Source organism: Aulostomus chinensis, chromosome 8 (genome assembly GCF_037954235.1).
Source record: "Aulostomus chinensis isolate RoL2024-O1b breed Wild chromosome 8, RoL_Achi_v1.0, whole genome shotgun sequence".
NCBI classification, from domain to species: Eukaryota; Metazoa; Chordata; class Actinopteri; order Syngnathiformes; family Aulostomidae; genus Aulostomus; species Aulostomus chinensis.
Genome location: NC_141327.1, coordinates 5,558,639 through 5,579,172, shown reverse-complemented (window position 1 = coordinate 5,579,172; position 20,534 = coordinate 5,558,639). Strand labels below are relative to the sequence as shown.

Sequence of the window (20,534 nt, the reverse complement as noted above, 5' to 3'; positions counted from 1 at the left end):
GCTGTGTCGTGAACCCGTTATAACCGTCCAGACGGCCACAACCACACAGGCTCGAGGTGCCATGAAGGCGCCATCCAGGGTCGGTGTCACCCTGCCTGGCCCTGCGTGCGTGCGCGTGTGTTCCATCATGTGTGCCGTGAGGGAAACAACAAACAGCACGCCTACCTACCCCTCCCACACGTCGATACATACACACATACGCACACATACAACCACGCACGTACACAGCAACAGACCTACGTACAAACCTACTGAACCACCGGCACCTCTGGCTGCCTCCAGCCGCCGGCTCGGCCGCCGCAGCTGCCCGGTAATTACGCGCTAACAGCGGCTAATGTTACCTTGATGAACCGCGACGCTGCAGCCGTGTCCATCACAGTAAACCAGCGGGTTCTCAGCCCAGCCTCGCTCGTCTGAACACACGCAGCAACCTCCGACCATTTCCCGCATGCTGCTCCCATATGAAGAAATGGATTTCCTCCTCCCGGCAACGGCTCAGACCTCGCCCAGGCCTGTCAAGTGGTCGTCCCGCACTTTAACGCCGCACCGGGCATAGTCGTGGGCCGCTTTTGTCGCGCAGTTTTGGCGCAGCGGAGAGACGCAATCTCGGCGTGGGGTATGTGGTGCTGCTGCTGCTGCTACGTTTTTTCCGTGATGTCCTCCAGTCCCCATAGAGCCGATACAGTGCGCATGCTCAGACCTACTCCTCTGGGTCGGAATTAATGTCACAGCAAAGGTAGCAAGTTATCGTTGATTTATCGTCGTCCCCCGGCTTGTTTTCACCATCCCAAATTACTATCTGTTGTTTTAATGTCTGTGAAAAATGACACACGAATACATTCGCTCGGCCGAATTGTTTGTGTTTTTAACCAGACGAGTGAAACATGTGGATCAATCCATTAAAACCGCTGGCTGCACTGTGACTATCAAGTGTGTTTCAACAGCGCCACCTTTAGGATTCATTAATGAATAATCATGCAACAATTACAAGCGGTTTCACCATCTAAAATCCTGAAATGAACACATCACTAAATCTGTATTATTTCTAGAAATTTCCTTTTAACGTAGTTGTCATTGGATTTTTTTTTTAAATGTGAACCTGTGTGGGAATTTCGCTCTTCTTTCAGGCAAGAAAACAAAAAGCAGACAGATTTAAACTAATATCCAGATATATTTAGGTCCCATTCATGACGTTCCATACCTCAGTGACACTAGATTCCTTCGTTTGTTTTGAGGAGAGTGTTAGAAAACACCAGCATGGGTTTCATTTTGATTTGAGCGTCTTGTGTTAATCAGTCAGCAGATGTCGTCAGACGGCTCCTTTTGACTGAACTTGTGTCGCTGTTGCTTTCCTGACTGACTGGCAGACCATGTTCATGACCAGTTTCATGGTGGAAATGAGCCATTAGACAGTTTTTCCTTTGTGATTCATCAAATGATCAGAAGTGATTCCAGTGATTTGTGAATAGTTTTTTTTTTTGTAGTGTAATAACAAACAACAAAAAAATAAGAACAAACGTGAGAGAAAGTGAAACCAGGGCTGACATTTTAGTTATTACTACAAACTACCGCACTCTTACATTTAAACAGTCTTTCTCATGATCACCAAAAAATACCCAGAAGAACAAAAGCTCTTCTAGGTGGAAAAAAAGAGAAGCAGTGTGGTTGTACTTTGCAATGGATGACTGGGCTTTTTAATCTGACATATGGAGATGAAGCTGTGATGACAGTTTGTCTCACAAGTGTCACTTCTCTTCAAACCCCAAATGAGAAAAGGGAACTGGCACCGATGGTGAGGACAGATAGTGTGATGGGAGGGGCGTGGGAGTGATGGTGGTGGGGGGCAGCAGCTGGATGAGGCTTATACCCTGTTCTGGTCTGAGGGCAGCAATGCGAGACAGTCCCTGCTCTGATGAAGTTAATCCATGTTCTCTCGTTCTCTCTCTCTCTCTCTCTCTCACTCACACACACACACACACACAATTAGTTGAAATGAGCACGAAGAGTGACAATAGTCGGAAATGAATAAATTAATCTTTGAACATTCTGTGAACTGACTTGAAGAAGAGGAAAAAAATAAAACAGGCAACTCCTGTTTAACGCCTCTCTGTAACAATGGTAGGTCATCCAACCCACTCTGAACCTCTCGGGAGCAGGGGACACTCCCCCAGCGTTGGCTAAATATTCCTTCCTAAATAGAACATTTTGAAGAATTTATTACTTAAAATAATGTTCCTATATTGAAAATTAACCAATAACATGCAGTAGTAAAAACATAAATTCTCATATTCTTTATTGTATCAGTAATAACAGAAATAACATTCCCATTCTGACAGTCAAAGAGCACTTTACAGACAATAATGACAATAATAACAACGGAAAAGGAAATAATAATAATGATGATTCCTTTTGTTGTGAGTGAGCAAGAAATTCTTGCTGCATAAACAATACTCCCTACAACTGCTCAGGGAATTCAAGAGAAGCAGAAAGCAAAATACACAACACTGCGTAACAACAATACCAAAAGTGACAAGTATGAGGGTGTCATGTAATAGAGGCTATTTCTGAATTTGCTTTGGAGCCCTAGGAGAATTTCAGAGCTCCTGATACCTGAGGGCTGGATGTTCCAGAAAGTGCCCCCAGCCTAAGCTGTGACACTTGGTCCTGGTGAAGGGGGTCAAAGTTTGGCTTAAGTTTGTGATAAGGAATTTCATCTGGTGTCCTCTGTTTTAACTTTCCTAGGCCTCATCCCTGTACTTCTTCTGTAAGGTCATGAGCTGATCTGACCCCTGGGCCTTGAGCTGGGTCTGGGAGTGAACCTGTAGTGCCTTTTGTTGTGTAATTTTGTTGTTAGAACACTTACTGATTGTAAAACCGACACTTAACGGCGCCAGCGTTGTCTAGATGCATAGCTGTGTTCAGACTATGAAAGGTCCCTTTTGTCGGACAAATTCTTTCATTGCATACAATTTCTCTACAGTTTGTAAAGATGTTAACTATTTCAAATATTGTTCGAAATTACGCTGTAACCAAGACAGAACGTGTTCATTGCGACATCAAAAAGATGTTGGAGGATATTCTCATGGCCCTGGATGATGTTTCATGACAACAAAGAAAAATCAGTCTTAAAACCATATTCACAATATCTACTCAGGACATTCTTAAGGTTTAAGATTAGTGTTTTTCTCAAATTTTTGTGCTTTACAGAACGTTTTGATGGCATCATTCTGGGGATGTTTTTTTAGATCATTGTGTACACACTATGGCAATGTTTCTCAACCCCTGGACCTTAATATCATTCTAAGCTGAAGCTCATCTTTTGTGTTTGTGTTTGTGTGTGTGTGTGTGTGTGTTTTTTTTTTATGTTTTAAAGGAAATTAGAGAATTAATCTAAGTATATAAAGGAAGGTAAATGTTCCAACCCTATCAAGTTTTTACAAATATTAAAATATGAGGAGCTCAGTTTGGCAAGTTAACTGGTAACGTTAGGCTGACGTGTGGCAAAAATAGAAATGTCCCTGAAGCAGCATAGCAGTATAGAAAATGGATGGACGATGGACAAAAATATGGGCCCCCGCCTTTTAAAAGCATGAGTAGGTGGGCCACCAGGTAGACAATGGAATGTTCTTTTATAAAATCTTTGTTTTAATGATACTTAGTGAAGGAACCTTGTAACTTAAAATTTAGAATATGTACTCAGGATGTTCTTGTGGCCTACGATTGAAGAACTTTTTTTCCTCCAAAAATGTACATAATAAAAATGAAAAATTCTCTCTTTAATAGTAGATCAATTTCTCACAATGACGGTAAAAAGAAAACAGAATTAAAAATCCATCCGTCTTCTGCCGCTTATCCTGTTCAGGGTGTGTGTGTGTGTGTGTGTGTGTGGGGGGGGGGGGGGGGGGGGCTATCCCAGCTGCCTTCGGGTGAGAGGCGGGGTTCCCTGGACGGGTCGCCTGTCCATCGCAGAACATACACATACATAGACAGACAACCATTCACACTTACATTCACTCCTACGGTCAATTTAGAGTCTGGATTAACCTCGTCCTTTCTTGCATGTCCTTGGACTGTGGGAGGAAGCCGGAGTACCGGAGAGAACCCACGCAGGCACAGGGAGAACATGCAAACGGAAAAGATCCCGTACCTGAACCGGGACTCGAACCAGAAACCTTCTTGCTGTGAGGCGACAGTGCTGACCACTGACCGCCGCGCCGCCACGATTGAAAATGGAAAACGAAAACTTTCTTGCCGTGTGACGTATTAATAGTTTTGCCTGTAACATTCCGAGGATGTTTTTCCTGATATTGTAAGATTGTCATCAAACTGTTTAGGATGGCTTTGAGAATGTTATCGCACTTCGAAGAAAATCATTATGGAAATCGAAAATAAAAATTGCGTCCTGCTAAGAATATTACAAAAACACTGAGTGACAATCTTCACTCAGGCTACACTCAGAATGTGTTTGCGACAACAAAAAAAGAAATTATAGTTGGGTCACTGTTCTGGGGACGACGACGACACGGAACTATAAAAAAACTTATGAGTAGTTCCCTTTCTTGCAGAGTCTTGCTTCCACCAGCAGGTGGACGCTGGTGTGAGGACACTCTTAACGTCCAGTAATATTTGTCTCCGTGTTAATCCAGCAAGGACTCACTGAGGTCTAATCTGGATCCTTCACATACATTCATAATCTGCTTGTATCATTTTTTTTCCCAATCGCTGATCTCTGCTGATTTGCTCTGTTCTTGTAGAAGCTATTGCACATCTGTATATCCTCGTAGAGAGACAGATGCAAATTCTGATTGCCCACAATGAAAATGGGACACATTCCCATAAGAAAGACAAGTGTCACTTGACCATTTTAAAAACTGAAGTACTTTAAGGGTCTTTGTTGTAACGTGTACCTGCTACCAAAGAAATCTTCAACAGCCCTTTGTGTGCAACTTAAATTAGATCTACCTCAACATTTATTTAAATGGCCTGAGTGCTAAATATTTGTACTAAAAGTGTTATTCTCCGTCTCTAATTTTATATTGTGAGACACAAACAGCAACAACTCTAAGTGAGGGTAATATTCAGGAGTGAGAAACCAACACGTGTGCAGCGAGAAGTGATGTCCTTTGAAGCTGTGAAGTGTGCTTCTCTCAAAACCACACAACTACAAGGAGGCATGTGACCTTCTCGATTACAACTTTTTTTTTCTGTAGGTTTGAACTGTCAAGACGTCGTCAGACAAATAAAACAGGGTCTATAGTCATTGTGAAAAAATGGGTTTGCTTTTATTTTCACATCTTTAAACAGATTACAGGAGCACACCATCACCAGACTTGTGTCACTTTGTTGAATTTTGAACCGATAAAACAGCACAGTGCAGGAAAGGAGGTAGAACTACTCCAGCATAATCATTTTACAAGCCATCTTTTTAGATAAGTATGACTAAGAATACTTAAAACCGTCACTTAACGTCCCTCTCTCTCTCTCTCTCTCTCTCTCTCACACACACACACACACACACACACACACACACACACACGCACACACACACACACTCTAGAGAGACAGATAGCTGCTACTTCATGCTTTCATATCTAATACTACCAGCTACTTATGTGATGCATCTACATGCTTGTACAGTGTTATCTGTCTGAGCGTGTGTTACAGCATCTACTTCAGTTCTAGGCGGTGCTCACCACGGGCTATGTGTGAAGAGAACTCGTAACGGTCTCGGCTACGGTGGCCACACATGTTGCACTCAAGCGGGTCTCGGAATCCATGACATCCCATGTGGATGGTGAACATGACGTAGTCTAGGAAGATGACCCTGCAGTGGCTGCAGGGGTACACGGCAGCGGGCAGCACTCCAGCCTCTCCATTGGCCCGCGCCACCTGCAAAGCTTCCAGAGGGGACATAGAGATGGGCTGGGAATGCGGGTGAGGGAGGCCATTCTGGTGGTTCAGCCCACCTAGCAGGTGCCCAAGGCTGTACATGACAGGCTGGGACATTGGGGAGCTGTCAGCATGGAACGAGTCCATGCCAAGAGGTGGCTGGGTGGGGTGTGTGTGGCCCAGGAGCGGCATGCCCATCTTGTGGCCATTGGTGAGGCCCATGGAGTTGATGTCATTACCTCGTAATGGAATAGGGTAGGGCCTGTGGGACAGAGCTGCATCGCTGTCTGGGCCTGTGAGCAGTGACTGCTGCTGATGGTGGGCATCGAGTCCTGGGGAGCTTGCTGGAGGGTCCTTGATATCTGTCTGGTGAACCAGCTCCCTGTTAAAGCTCAGATCCAGACAGACACTGTTGTCGCCTAGACAAGCGGCACAAAATGAAAGAGCACTCACGTGTCTGCAGGGAGGCGGTATCATGAATTTCATCAAACAGTATGACCAGGAAACCCAGCAGCAAGCAGCAGTTGAAAGAGTTATTGCTTACAGATGGAAAAGGCTTCTCACTCTGGTGTTGAGTCGCAGTGCAGCCCCTGCACAGTAACTGCAACACGCCAGGGTGGCAGGCCAAAAGAGACTCGAAGACATCTGAGAGGCATGAGAGGATAGAGGGCTTAGAGAAGCAGACAAGTGCCTCTGATCAAGCTGCACCGGAGATGAACACACACAGAGGCACCTGCTCATGTTTCTCGTCTCCTGCCTGCTCTCTCTCTTTCTCTCCCTCTCTCTCTCTCTCCCTCTCTCTTTCTCTGTGGTCACAGACATGACTTCTCTTTCCCCCCTGTGGTTGTCATATTGAAAGATCTCACTTCATTTATCAACCTGATAGAGACAGAGGACTCTTTTTTTTTGTTGCTGAAAAACACTCACAATTTGCTAGCAGCCCGAGTTGTTCAATTGTGAAACCATAACCCAGTGTTCATTTACTGAAACAGAAAGGTGAGAGCCAACTCTTGAAAATGATGTGGAGTGTGTGTGTGTGTGTGTGTGTGTGTGTGTGTGTGTGTGTGTGTGCATGCGTGCGTGTGTGTACCCATACATTTTGGGAACCAGCCGGTCAGAGTTAGCCATTTACTCAAACTGATTTCTTTTGATCTCTCAGCCAAATAAACTGAGTTAGAATCATATACAAGTGAACTCTTTCTCTGAGAGGTTTCTAGAGCATTTTTACACTTTTAACACGTTTCCATTTATACCTCCATGTACAGGCGGTTACCAGTACCCACCTATGACATAGTTGCTGGTGAGGATTTAGGACAATGGAGACCCCCCTGCTCTGCCCTCAAACCCCGGCAACAGGTGCAGGCCAGCAAAGACACACAAAGCAACTCAGACAGACAACTCGAAACAACAAAACACAAATGATGTCATCTAAAGTAGCAAAACAGTGCAGCAAAACGCAGTGGTGGAATGTTATACTATACACAAACTTTATTTCAGAAACAAATCTAGACGCTTGATATTAACTTGAGTTTCACATTAAACCCTCACTAGTCTTCATTAAGTTACTCAACAGTACATGAATCAGTTCAAATTAGCAAAACTGCAGAAGTAACACCATCCAAAAAAGCTTCACATATGTACTCTAAACTATTGATACTTAACTACCTGAATGCAGGAGTTTGGTGGTGGTATTAGTACTTCTACTTGATAAAGGATTCTTTCTTCCACCACTGGTAAAAAGCACACATTAAAAAAAAGCAGCTTGTTTTAGCAGCAGCGGTTTAAAGTGAACAGACAGACATTCTAAGTAGATCGAAATTAAAATAAATGTAAGTAACAATTATGTACATAAAAAAAGCTATGTTGTTTTAATATTAACAGCGCACATCTCTTTGATCTGCCTGTGCCTCTACTCCTAGGTATGAATATGTGAGTTGCCATAATGGCTGGCCTTACCTGTGAACTTCTGCGGCATTGAGCTCTTCCGTTTGGCGACGTTGCTGGCGAGCCTGTCAAGCAGCAGAGCACGCTCACTGCCCATCTGAGACCTGGATGTGTGGCTGTCGTCTGACCAAGGGCAAGAGAGTGACACGAGTCAAGTCAGTTCTGCAACTGACCACCTGTCAGCGCCTTTGACAGAATGAAGTATGAAAACTAATCCAGCAGACATTAATTTGACATCAAAAGTTCCTTTGACCTCACTTTCGGGTGCCGGAGAGGAGACCACATGATGAGGATGTACTTCCTCCTCACTGAGACACTATCAGGCATAAACTTAAGACATGCTTTGACCACAGAAGCATAACATTGTCTGTATGTTGCAACCATCCTGGCAGGATGTAAAGGCATATTTTTCGGGGGGGGGCAGGTTGATGTGTGAGTTGCTTGAAACATGTGCCCTACATCGCCACTTTCCACTTTGCTGCTACAAGCGGGAGAAGCGGTCTTAAAAGTGTTGGGCCACCAAACCACAGCAGCAGCCATAACCTATTTTAGCTCTAATGATGGTGGGGGGGGGGGGGGGGGGTGACAGCCATACGCACATTCATTTAACGAGCCTGTAAAAACCAGATCTGGAAGCGAGAACAGCATTAAACTGTTGGTGCCCCGCTGGGTTTGCACAAATGCGTCAATGCGAACTACGGTACAGTTTGATTACAGCTGCATGACCACGTGGCATGTGCAGGGAGGGAACTAATGAAGTGCAAATGCTAGGTTATATTACCTAAAGACATTTTTCAGGTATTTGTACTTCACACGACAATATATTTTTTGCCGTTACGAACATTTGAACACATTTGTATTTTCGACTGCTTATGTGTTAAAAGCAGGCATATTATGTTAGTTTTGATGCATGACAGAAAAAAACAGACAAAAAGAAGATAAGGAAAAAAGAGAAACAGAGGAGAGTTTTGTAAAAGGGGGATGATAATCCAACATAGGTAATGATAATGCCAATTAGCATTAGCATTGGTGGCCACTTGTTGAAACTTAAAAGAAAGAAGGAGAGACGAGTTGGGGACACTCAGCCACCTCCATCTTGTGTAGTGAAGAATGTTGTGTCAGTGGCATGACAGAAGAGGAAGAGTAGAAACGTGGCTGAAAGTTAATCAGCCAACACAGCAGGCTGAGCAGAAAGAAACCCTCAATAAATGATACATTTGAGTACATGTAGGAGCCTGTTCTTCTTTATGTTTACTTGAACAAGTAAATAAATACTTCTGATTTTATCAGGAATTTTTTCAAACAAGTATGGGTAATTAATGTGCACTCTTGCCACCTTTGGTGACGTTTCTGCAGCAGCACAACGAAAAAACCAGTGTGTCAGGGCCCTGCAAAGGCATAAGGAAGTATTTATGATGTTCTCATACAGAGTATCAGAAAGGGGTGACTTCTCACCTTTCTCGCCAATGGGACCTTTGTTCTGCATGTACACATGGCACCTCTCTCTGTGTTCCTCCAGCGAGCTGCGCTGCTTGTAGCTGCGACTGCAGTGGTTGCACTTGAAGGGCTTCTCTACTGTGAACAGGAATTTCAGTTAAAGACCGACACATGAAACACTCATCTTACAACATCTTTGGTTTCATACAAAACTGGCGATGAGCATAGAGGAGATGTCAGCAGTTCAAACACGTGAACTGAAAGCACTTATCCCGAGATGAATGAGTAAGATGTGATGGGTAGCTGTGCATGACAGGGTGTTACTGGAAATCTGTTTGCAGCTTTAAAGGGAGTGAGTGAGCAACCTTGGTGGTACTGTACACAGGTGCATACAGTATCAGTGCAGACTGAGTGTGTTTGTGGTTTGCTGCTACCAGAATGGGTGCGCAGGTGCCCGCTCAGAGCATCACGGCGACGGCAGGCATAGCTGCACATGGGACATTTGAAAGGTTTCTCCCCGGAATGCAGTTTGATGTGGCGAAGCAGGTTTCCCTTCTGAGTAAAGGAGGCTCCACACTGAGAGCAGTGGAATGGCCTCTCCCCTGAGAGAGAGAAAAGCACTGTGAACACCTCACATTTATGCAAACATATGGTGGTTGTCATTGTTATATTCTGATCAATGCAATTATCCTTTTCTTCAATCTGTGCGCAATGGGTGTTTACAAATGTGTGGGCAGTTGCATTATTGCCATAATCCAATTTTGAGCTTTTGTACCATTGACCTATAACAACCACGTCGAAAGTCAACAATACAGTGTTTCTTCTATTTAAAGTCACGGTGTTGGCTGCACCACACCAATACATGTAAACATCAGTTGCACGGGGGGTGGGTGTTGGAGCCTATCCCCGCTGAGCATTGGGCGAGAGGCGGGTTCACCCTGGACAGGTCGTCAGTCTGTCACAGGGCCATCAGGAGCAATTAAGGGTTCAGTATCTCGGTCAAAGAAACTTCGATATGGTTACCAGGGGGAGTGACAATTGAACCAGCGACACTTCGGTTGCTAGACTGCCACTTTTCCGCCGAGCCATGCCGCTCTGTTTACATGTAAACATTAAGGATTAAAACCAGCCCCACAAGCATGTAAAATATCACAAAAAAACATTACAACTTCAAAGATTGTTACTGTCAACATCACATGAGGCACAGCAGCATAAGTCATCGATGACCTAAAGACAGGATTGGTGTGTCGAGAGTTTTCCTGGTGATTTCTGAGGCTGTGCTCTGTGGTTACTTCCTTTTCATGATCACAGCAAAAGATATCAAGTTGACAAGACAGACCAACCTTGAGTCCAGCAGAGCCTCTCATGGAAAAAAAGGATTCAGTATTTATTTTTCCATCATCGTCTTCCGCTTATTCCTTACTAGTAAGGCCCGCGGGGGGGGGGGCTGGAGCCTATCCCAGCATCTACGGGCGAGAGGCGGGGTTCACCCTGGACAGGTCGTCAGTCCATCGCAGGGCCAACATACAGAGATGAACAACCATTCACACTCACATTCCTTCCTACGGTCAATTTAGAGTATCAATCAGCCTCGTCCCCTCTTGATGTCTTTGGACTGTGGGAGGAAGCTGGAGTACCAGAGAGAACCCACACAGGAACAGGGAGAACATGCAAACTCCACACAGAAAGATCCCGCGCCCGAGCCGGGACTCAAACCTCAAACCTTCTTGCTGTGAGGCCACAGTGCTAACCACTGCACCACTGTGCAGCCCTAGTATTTATTTTTTCCAATGTAATTTTTATCCAGAATATTTTGATCAGAAAACCATTGCTAGATGTGCATTTTAAATGGTCATGTACTAAGGAGTAGGCCTACTTAGCTATTAAGGGGATTGGGACATGACACTGATTGTTTACTTTCATGTTATGTCCAAAACACACCCATGGATACTGTAAAGACTATTAATAACCCCTTCTGGCCCTTGTGACAGTTTACTGTCACTGAAACGTGTGCTTTTAATTTATTATTCATCTGTGTGAATTTGGTATCTTAGTACAATTTAGAATTTCAATAACACAATACGTGTTTGCCTTTGGTCCCAACCCACAGTTAACATTTCAGCTGTGGCCCTAATACCGAAAAGGTTTGGGTCCTCCTGCCTTAGACCATGCACTATATTTTGATGTCACATCAAATTTAATTCATGTACTTGTTAATTTATGAGACAGTTGATGTTGACAGTGACTGTCAGAAAAACCTAATCATTCACCTTCTGTGGAAACGAGGCGATGTCCTCATCGATAAGCAGGAATCTAGAAATGTTTTCAACACTCAAAACTACACAAAAACCAAGCACATTGTGTACATGACTTTGCATGTCATGTTAGGCTGTTTATTCAGCCCCACACAACAGTGAAGCACAGGAGTGATCAGTCTGCTTCACAACTAAAATCAATGGCTATCAGCTTCAAGTGAGTGAAACTAAGTGACACAATCCTTTGAAAGAATTCCTAATGCAATTGGACCAGCAATGTAAAACATCATGGGAGCATTGGTGGAATAATGAAATGAACAATCACAACAAAGACAGCGACACATTTATCATGACCTAAAGTAGGGTGTAATTTTTTTGTGGAGTCTATATGATGTGTACTAATGCAGCCAAGCAAAGTCATTGTTATCCACCCTATGTCTGAGTGGATAAATATGTAGTGATACGAACAGAAATGGAGTCCAAGTTGAGCATTGTTTTTTTTCCACACTTTTACTCTACGAACAAATCTAATCTAAAGCCTCCAAAACATCTAAAGCCTTGCAAAAGTGTGGGTTGTTCAAGGAGTTGCACAATTGAGGGCATGAGAATTGTAGACAATGTTGATCAACTGGACAAAATTACATCAACTTTCCATGTAAATGACAACAGGGAATATTTGACAGCCTCTCTCTGGAAGGCACACGTGCGTCATGTACCATGCAGCCTTACATTTTTCATCATTGTTACTTAATACTTTGACCTACTCAGCATGAGGCGCAGCCTTCTAATGTTATCAACAAGAGGGATGATTGCACAACTTTGAGGTCAGGTGTTGTGGCTGTGTGTGTGCGTGCATTTATGTGAGTAGTTACCCGTGTGGCTGCGTTTATGCACTAGCAATACGTTGATGCTGACGCAGGACAGGCCACAGATGTCACAGTTGAGCTTGCCTGCTGTCTGGATGCGGGGGGCTCCAGGCACAAAAGGCCCCTCTGTCGTTGCCACTGCTGCAGCATGGGACTCTTGCAGGGCTGCACTGGTGTAGCGGGTGTAGTCTACCAGTGACAGGTCCTGTGGTTCATCCCCTTCTTCATCCCTCTCTTCATCATCTTCCTCCTCTGTCCTCTCCTCATCATCCTCACTAGCCCCCTCTCTTTCCTCTTTTAATACTATCTCTCTTTCATCAGCCTTGGGGTACTGCTCAGTACCGTCCATTTCTTCAATCTCAGTCTTTATGGTGCCTATGTCAGGAAAAATGATATGATATGATATGAGCAATATGAACATGAGGTGTCATACGATAAACAGAAACACATGTGGAGTGATATACAACACACAATTTCAATTCATTAATTTTCTCATAAGGTGCTAGATATGTTTGAAGGGACCATAGTTCAACCAGAACATGAGCCACTGTCACAGCTTCCCTTCCACATTTGTATTTATAGGTGTTGATATTTGCGCAAGCATATCTCCAAAGTGTGGGTAGCCTAATTCGGGTTGATGCATAAAAAAGATTGAGGAGACATGTTCTTTAGATAAGGGGAAGGCATTTCCTCTGAATACACAGAAAGTCGAAGCAGGGTAGGAGAGAGGCAGTGCAGGCTTTTAAAAAGAGATGTATCACTGATTATTCATTGTATGTTTCATAGATGCTACAAATAAGCAAAGTTCTTGCATAAGTGCTCTATTTCAGTGACTTGACCATTGTAAACTTAACTTAAACCCTAAACTCAAAAGCCCTCACCATACAGGATATGCTCACTTATATGTTTATTTCTCAACACTGCAGCTGTTAACACGCAAGGTCCTTTGCACCCTGTCTCACCTAGCCCCTTGCATGTACTCAGCTCCATCCAAAAACCACACTGTGGTGTTGGCGATGACTGGTGATGAACTGAAGAGCAGCTCTTTATACTGTGGGAAGCGCTCAGACATAGGGAAACTTAGCACACGCAGAGCTGAGCAAAGCCTGATATATAGTCCAGGGTTTCAGAGCAGTGAACCGCATGCTATGCTTCAAATGCAGAGCAAGGCTTTAGGAAGTGCGCCCAGCAGGGCAGATGGGTGGCAGTCACAAATAACACCATGCTCTTTTTCTTTTGAACTGACAAATGAAGGACAGGGGGCACGAAGCTGAGTGAGAACATTTCCATGCGTAGATATTGTATCAGGTTAGCTGGTCAGTGCTTCCAGTACTGTGCAATAGAATGGTTCTCATCCTGCTGCTCTAAACTTCCACTCAAATTGCGTTAAAAAAAGCAGACAGAATGAAATATTGTGACATGCAACATTATGACAAGCACCAGTGGGGAAGGTTCCTTTAATCACACTCCAGCACAGCTGAACATCTAAGAGCTTCAAATACTTTCCATTATGAGTTGGATGGACAAATCATGCAGCATCTCTCTCCAGTAGATAATATTCAACCAGCGTTGGATAAAAGCCCTGACTTGAACTCACGTCAAAAAATAAAAAAAGGAAGTCCAACTGACATAGCAGTTCAGAAGGGCTGAATAGTTATATGGTGATGTAATAAAGATGTTTCTGTGGCAGTTCCCAAAGAGGTAGAAAATGATCCAACACTGTATTTAGTTCATCAATGTACTTCTTTAATGTTTTAGACGGATCCGGGATCTCCTGCTCGTGCATCCCAGGCAGAATCAATGACTTAGCTGCAAGTCACCTTATTTGAACTCTTGAACATCTGGAAGTAGTTAAAGGTGTTTTACAAGGGGGTCTAACAAATCTCCTGAGCACCAGGACTAGTTGGTGCCGTTCCGACAACAGAAAGGGACTCACAAATGGTGAAGATATCATAGACACACATTCCAAGAACATTTGTCTTTTAGATCTTCGTAAGCTTATATCATGTATATGCTTGACTTGTAAGTATACGTGAGTACAAAGTATTATTAAAAGATGGTAGAAGGTGTATCTCGAGTATATTACACCACATGATAGGTGAGGACCAAACATTGTCCACTGATGGGATAGCAGTCTCCATCAGGGAGGGAGAAGCCCATCAGAGTTTCTGGAACAGTCCTCTGTAAAAAGTCACGCTTAATCCGGAGGATTCAAAGATTACTTTCTTTAACATGAGCGCATTTGAGCCAGTGAACCTGTATCCACAGGATATTGGGGAAGGCAAATTGGGTTTAAAACACCTACGTACCATTTTTCCTCGCAAGTTAACTAACAAGCTCAAAGACATGAACATGCAAATATAATTTTTGGATTGATTGATATTATTGTTTAAATTGTTTGGCATGTGTCGCATTTGTCATTTTTGCCTCTAACAATACAAGGAAATTGTTTTTCGGCCATTTATTGATGAATCGGTGAAAAAGTGACTAAGAACTGAGCTAAGAGGGCTGAAGAACCTTTTTTCATTTCTGCTCATGAGTAATTGTTGTCACAGTCACAGTGGACTTGATTATAGTTTTGGTAATGTTAAGTGTTTCTCCTCAGTGTGTATGGATAGTTTCCCCTGTCTTGAACCCTGTTTTTTTTTTTTTTACTTCCTTTTTATTTAAATCACCTTTCTCCTGTGTCTTGGTTTACATGTTATTTCCTGTCTTTGCCTGTTTCCCTTTTTTTTGTGATTGCCATTGTCTCATTTAGTAATCAGTCATCAAGAGCCACATTCTTGCTCTCAGTGTCTCTCATCCAGTCAGATCCTTCCGTGCCCTCGTGTTCTCTCACTTGGTAAATGTGTCATCTCTGGGGTTTGTATTTTAGTTAGGTTTTCTGTTTCAGTTTGTGTTGGATCATCTGTTCAGTTTGGTTATTTGTGTCTGCTCATTCCCCCCTCTGCTTTTGCTAGTTTCTTCTCTTTTGTTTGGATTTATTTTGTATTGTCAAAAAATTCAGTTTCAATGGTATGGAGTCTGTATTTAAATCCACCTGCTGCCATCACTCCCAATGTGACAGTAAAAAAGGCTAACGTGTAATGTGAGGGTGATATTTGAGTGAGTGCGGCTACACTTATGTGAATCCGTCCCACCTTCAGCACATCCTGTTCCATTCTCACTACACGACCTGTCCTCCCGTTCTTCTTCCTCCTCCAGTGGCTGCACAGCTGCAACATCACTCAAGTCACTCAAAATCAACCCATAGTGTATGTAAATACTCAATGCAACTTTTGGGTTCCGTCATTTTCAAGTAATACGAAACACCAGAAACTATATTTTGCCTTTCAAGAACACAAAAATAGGTGTCTTCAGCTCACAAAGAAATGATTTCCCTCCTGGCTCCAAAATCCAGAAACAGCCAGCCATGTAGTTTTAGCTTGAAGTTAGTGGAGACGAATGACTAACAACAGTAAAACGTCCATTTCAAGCTTAGAGGTGCATCCTCTGTTATTGTTTTTGTCTTCTTTATGCAGTTGTATGCTCAGTTATCCACCTTAAATTAGGCTTGAGCTAAAAGCAAAGGCATTATAACCCTTTCAGTTATCATGAAAGAGAGTGAACATCGGTAAACTGGGTACAATAAATGTGCAGCCATTATAAACTACTGGACTGGAAGTGTAAGGTTATTTTCAGAGGAAGAGCTAAATATATGTTGCTGGCTCCTCCTGCATCCTGGAATCACTTCGGAAGTGATGCAGAAGCATAAACAACTTTGTGAGGACCTGAAATGCAAAATAAAATATTTGGGTCGCTATATGTCTCAGTACTATAGTCATGCGCAGCCTGGTGGTAATGGATCCCATACTCACCCATCTCATCGTCTTCCACGGAGGTAAATCCAGGGTTCTCCTCAGTGTTCATGATGTAAAAATGTTCTACAAAAGACAATTACACCGTTTGGATAATGAGATAACTTTCTGGACCACTTTTTCAAAAGACCCCCACCCCCAAAAGCTTGTGAAGAAATAGAAGCAAAACTTGAATCTCACTGTTCCTGTTGGTTAGATAGCGGAAAAAAAAGTCCATTTTAAACAACGAAGAGGGTAAAAGCCCACGGTTGACTGCTCGAGCCTGTCACTACATTTAGCATGATGAGAAAGAAGATGTTCCCGTCACATGTACTTCCTGTCGAGTTTATACAACACAGGAGCAAGTGCAAAAAATTAAACATCCAGTCACACACCTCTGAAAGCTGCTTTTATAAGCCCTGCACAGTTGCCTAGTAAAGTAATAAAATATCCTCACTATTAAGTTTACAATTTATAGTAAAAGTGCATTTATTATTATTAAAAAAATAAAATGAAACTAAATGCCGAGTGGTAAGCAGTCATTTTTAAGTTACGATTGAAATCAAGAAATAACAAACCATTTTGAAATGGTCACACTGACATTGTGAAGCACATGTATCCAAATCCAAAACAGGGCAAGAAATGAACTGAATGGATGTTTGTTTAATTTTATGTATTGTTGAAAGACAACAGTAAGTTACAACTGTCCTGAAATGATCTTACCTGGTTGTCTGTCAGCGCCTTGCACAGTAGGAGGTTCCACGCTCCGCCACTGGACTTTCTGTGAATATGGAACATGAACAACGTCACTACGGAGTCTTTTTTGGAGGGATCCCTTAAAGGAACAGGAGTGCATTTCAGATGAGGAGGAGCAACAAAGAGCATTATGAGTTCATACTAGGGACAATAAGGATATAGATGATAACTTAGCATTTCTACATCCAAAACATATATACACATCTTAAGCAGACATGACTATATTAAGTCTGTGATACTATATATTATGACTAAGTCAAAGAAGTGAGACTGGATTTGATACCAGTTCTAAGTGTCTACACGCCCCTGGACTTGTTTCTATTGAAGGAGCTAGGACTCCATCTTGTGGCCAAACAATAAAGCTATTTTTCTTGACAAATTGCTATCAAAGAGCCGACAAAAGATCAAAAACTTTCAACATGAAGTCAGAAAACTAAGAGTATCCTTTTGGAACAACTTGAAAACATAAAAATCATAGATATACCCTCATGTTCTGAAAATGTCTTCGGAGAGTTGCAACATTCTATATTTTATTCAAACGAGAGTTAAAAGTCATCTATAACTATTTTAATTATGAATTAATCATGTCAGGGTTTTCAAAAAGTACAAAGCCGAGTCCAAATGTTGTGAGTACAACGTGGATTAAATGAAAACAATGTTGATCTACAATCAAATTCAAAAGATTTTTTTTCAAACCAAAGTTTTGGCTGGAAGGTGAAAGTGAAATGTGTGATGTGTTTGCTGCTGGGTTGTTATTTGTTTGTTCATCATTTTCACTGGAATGTGTGGATCTTTGTTTAGGCATTACAGTTTCTGGTTGAGTCCAGTTTCAAACAATCATTTAGGATTAAGATGTTGAGATAGAAAAAGAAGGTAGAGTAATACATGTTTTTATTCATATCATTTGTTTGAAAAAAAGTCAACCATTTGAGACTGAAAAAAGACATACACACACACACACACACACACACACACTAGGCTCATTAGCACAACAAACATGTACAAAACAGCATACTAACCACTGTTAACCTCTGAGTAACCTGCACCCCAGATGTTCATCAAAAAATACATGTGAGCACAAGCATGCGCACGCATACATGCACAAACACACACACACACACACACACACACACACACACACACACACGCACACGCACACACGCACACAGAGCTCATTAGCACAACAAACATCTACAAAACAGCATACTAACCACTGTTAACCTCTGAGTAACCTGCACCCCAGATGTTCCTTAAAAAAATGCATGTGAGCACAAACACACACGTGCACACACACACACACACACACACACATACACACACACACACACACACACACACACACACACACACACACCTCATAAATGACACAAGAAAGCTCTCTTGTGAACTCGAGGGCCATTAAAGAGTTCCATTCACTACCAACTGGTTAACAACACCGTTATTACATTCAGTTATCCTTTCAGAGTTGAACATAGATTGGGCCAGATGTAGTTTTGCTTTGGAGAATTTTACTTTTAAGAGTCAGAATAAACATTTCTTAGCATTGGGGAACAGGTGTGACTTGGCCCTCAGTGTCTTTTGAATCTTTTACCATGCAGTGTCGCACCAGGAATCTGGGTGCCGTGTAATGAACAATACTCACTGAAGCACCCACCTGAGTGGTGCGCCGCCTTGTAAGGCTTGGCTGCTGCCCTTGGCCCGCCTATGGCAACCAGCCACCAGCCTGAAGAAAAAGACGAAAGAAAGCACACTCACAAAGGCATTACAATACATGCTGGGTTTCCATGGCAAAATGGAGGCAATGGAACAGGAAAAAAAAAGAAAGACGCCGACCAATAAAAAGCTATGTTTCAAAACCTTAAAGGCTGGGTGGAAGGCGTACATGGGCAAACACACTGATTTACAGACTCTTTCATGATCAAAAACACACACACACACACACACACACACACACACACGTGTATATAAATTGTCCTGGCTTGCGGTGTTGTTAAAACTTATCCCACTGGGGGGAAGGGCGGGGGGTTAGACTGTCCATTTGCCTTTTATAGCTGCCCACTCCACTCAGCAGCAAGAGACAGAAAAAGAGAAGAGAGATCTGGGGGCTGACATAATGAGGCTGTGCAGACCAAAATGACCATTGGACACACATGCACGCATGCAAACACACAAAAACACACACCAGTTCCCTGTTTTGTCATTGAAACAATGTTTCGGCCCACAGACACATTCATGTGAGTGCTGGGTTTGCTTCAAGTGAAAGCTGTATTTTTTTTTACATACTCAAATGTTTTAACAGGAGGGCTGTGGGAGAAGAGTAAGTGAATTCGGCGTGCGAACAAGTGAGAGGGCAATCCAGCTATTTTTCTCTCTATGCACTCAGGATTGAGAGAGGACAAGCGAGGGAGAGCGTCTATGAGCTTGTGTGTGAGAGTACGCGAGAGCTGGAGAGAGAGAGACAGAGGGAGAGAGCTCTAGCTTGGCTTTTCTCCGCTGTGCCTTTCAGCTCCTCTCTCACTGGAGAAAGAGGCGTGTCCATGGACCAGTATAAAGTCCAAGGAGAGCCACTCCAGTTGAGCCATTCTCAGGACCGGGTGCTTTGCACTGCACACCAGCAAGAGGAGAAACTGCAGCTGTTATCTAAAACATTGCCTTCTGATGACCTGCATTACAACTGGACACTTGTAGACCAGATTTTTTTGGTGTTTCAGCAGAGGGTGGGGTGGGGGGCAAGCCTCTGGACCTGAGGAGGGAGCAAGCCTCACCTGAACACACTGGTGGATATCCTTTCAGCAAGTGTTCATTCCAACATAACAAAAACTAGTTCTTATCACAACTATATTTGCTGAGCTGCGCAGAACCAGAGCAGAAGGCTCCTGTTTCTGTGCTGTGAAACTGAATCAGAGGAACGGAGAAGCAGCACAGACGAGGCATTGTGTCCCTGCATTTGAAACACAAACCAGCTGAAAATATCAAAGACCCTCCTGGACAAAGCGTTCCTCTCAAACCCCCCTTGTTTGTCTACAATCTGCTGTTGAAGTAGAAAGTGATCAAAAGCTGCACAACACTCAAGAGAGGTGAGGGAGGCTAAGGGGGACCATACACGAGGGCAAAGGATTGTGTGCAGGTGCCGGGGCTGCCATGGTACGTGGAGGCGGTGTGCCAGTGGCTCCATCCTGCTGGGGCCTGTGGGCCTTTGGCACATTGTCCCTGGTGGCACTATGCTTGTCGGACCAGGCCATCCGCTGCCCGGTGTGTTCTGAGGACAGGCTGGCCAGCTGCCGGCTTCCAGAAGACTGCGAGGAGACAGTGCGGGAGCCTGGCTGTGGGTGCTGCCCCACCTGTGCCCTGCCTAAAGGGGCGCACTGTGGAGTCTACTCACCCAGATGTGGCACTGGCCTCCGCTGCTACCCACCGCGTGGGATTGAGAGACCCCTGCACTCCCTAATGCATGGCCAGGGGGTTTGCACTGACGAAAGAGAGATGGAAGAGAACTCAGGTGAGGACAATGGCATCAGTCTGTAATTGAGTCTCTTCATCTGTGTTGTTAG

At 43.4% G+C, this 20,534-nt stretch overlaps 3 protein-coding genes and 1 long non-coding RNA gene across 13 annotated transcripts in view; 2 read left to right on the top strand and 2 right to left on the bottom strand.

Moving 5' to 3' along the window:
- LOC147256906 (protein AF-17-like) overlaps positions 1–758 on the bottom strand; it is a 30,491-nt gene extending 29,733 nt beyond the window's left edge. Inside the window, exon 1 of one of the 2 annotated variants that reach the window (XM_086210573.1) lies at positions 342–758. In XM_086210573.1, coding sequence (XP_086066699.1) covers positions 342–450 — 109 coding nt within the window. In that variant the 5' untranslated portion in view covers positions 451–758. The remainder of the gene's footprint in view (positions 1–341) is intronic. The other variant, XM_086210572.1, reaches the window with a different exon arrangement.
- LOC147256905 (uncharacterized) lies at positions 396–8,240 on the top strand. The gene is made up of 3 exons (XR_015117533.1): positions 396–616; positions 7,155–7,245; positions 7,809–8,240. It is a non-coding gene; the product is annotated as an uncharacterized LOC147256905 (long non-coding RNA).
- The window catches only part of LOC147256904 (zinc finger protein Aiolos-like), a 31,774-nt gene continuing 16,492 nt past the window's right edge, over positions 5,253–20,534 (bottom strand). Inside the window, exons 2-11 of one of the 9 annotated variants that reach the window (XM_086210576.1) lie at positions 20,366–20,452; positions 18,638–18,706; positions 16,951–17,008; positions 16,249–16,314; positions 15,532–15,606; positions 12,398–12,766; positions 9,705–9,872; positions 9,289–9,408; positions 7,846–7,956; positions 5,253–6,308 (exon numbers count right to left, since the gene is read on the bottom strand). In XM_086210576.1, coding sequence (XP_086066702.1) covers positions 5,668–6,308; positions 7,846–7,956; positions 9,289–9,408; positions 9,705–9,872; positions 12,398–12,766; positions 15,532–15,606; positions 16,249–16,300 — 1,536 coding nt within the window. In that variant the 5' untranslated portion in view covers positions 16,301–16,314; positions 16,951–17,008; positions 18,638–18,706; positions 20,366–20,452 and the 3' untranslated portion in view covers positions 5,253–5,667. The other 8 variants (XM_086210580.1, XM_086210582.1, XM_086210577.1 and 5 more) reach the window with 8 other exon arrangements.
- Positions 19,577–20,534, top strand: part of LOC147256903 (insulin-like growth factor-binding protein 4) — a 28,990-nt gene continuing 28,032 nt past the window's right edge. The window contains exon 1 of the mRNA XM_086210590.1: positions 19,577–20,482. Within this exon, the coding sequence (XP_086066716.1) occupies positions 20,125–20,482 (358 nt within the window). The 5' untranslated portion in view covers positions 19,577–20,124. The remainder of the gene's footprint in view (positions 20,483–20,534) is intronic.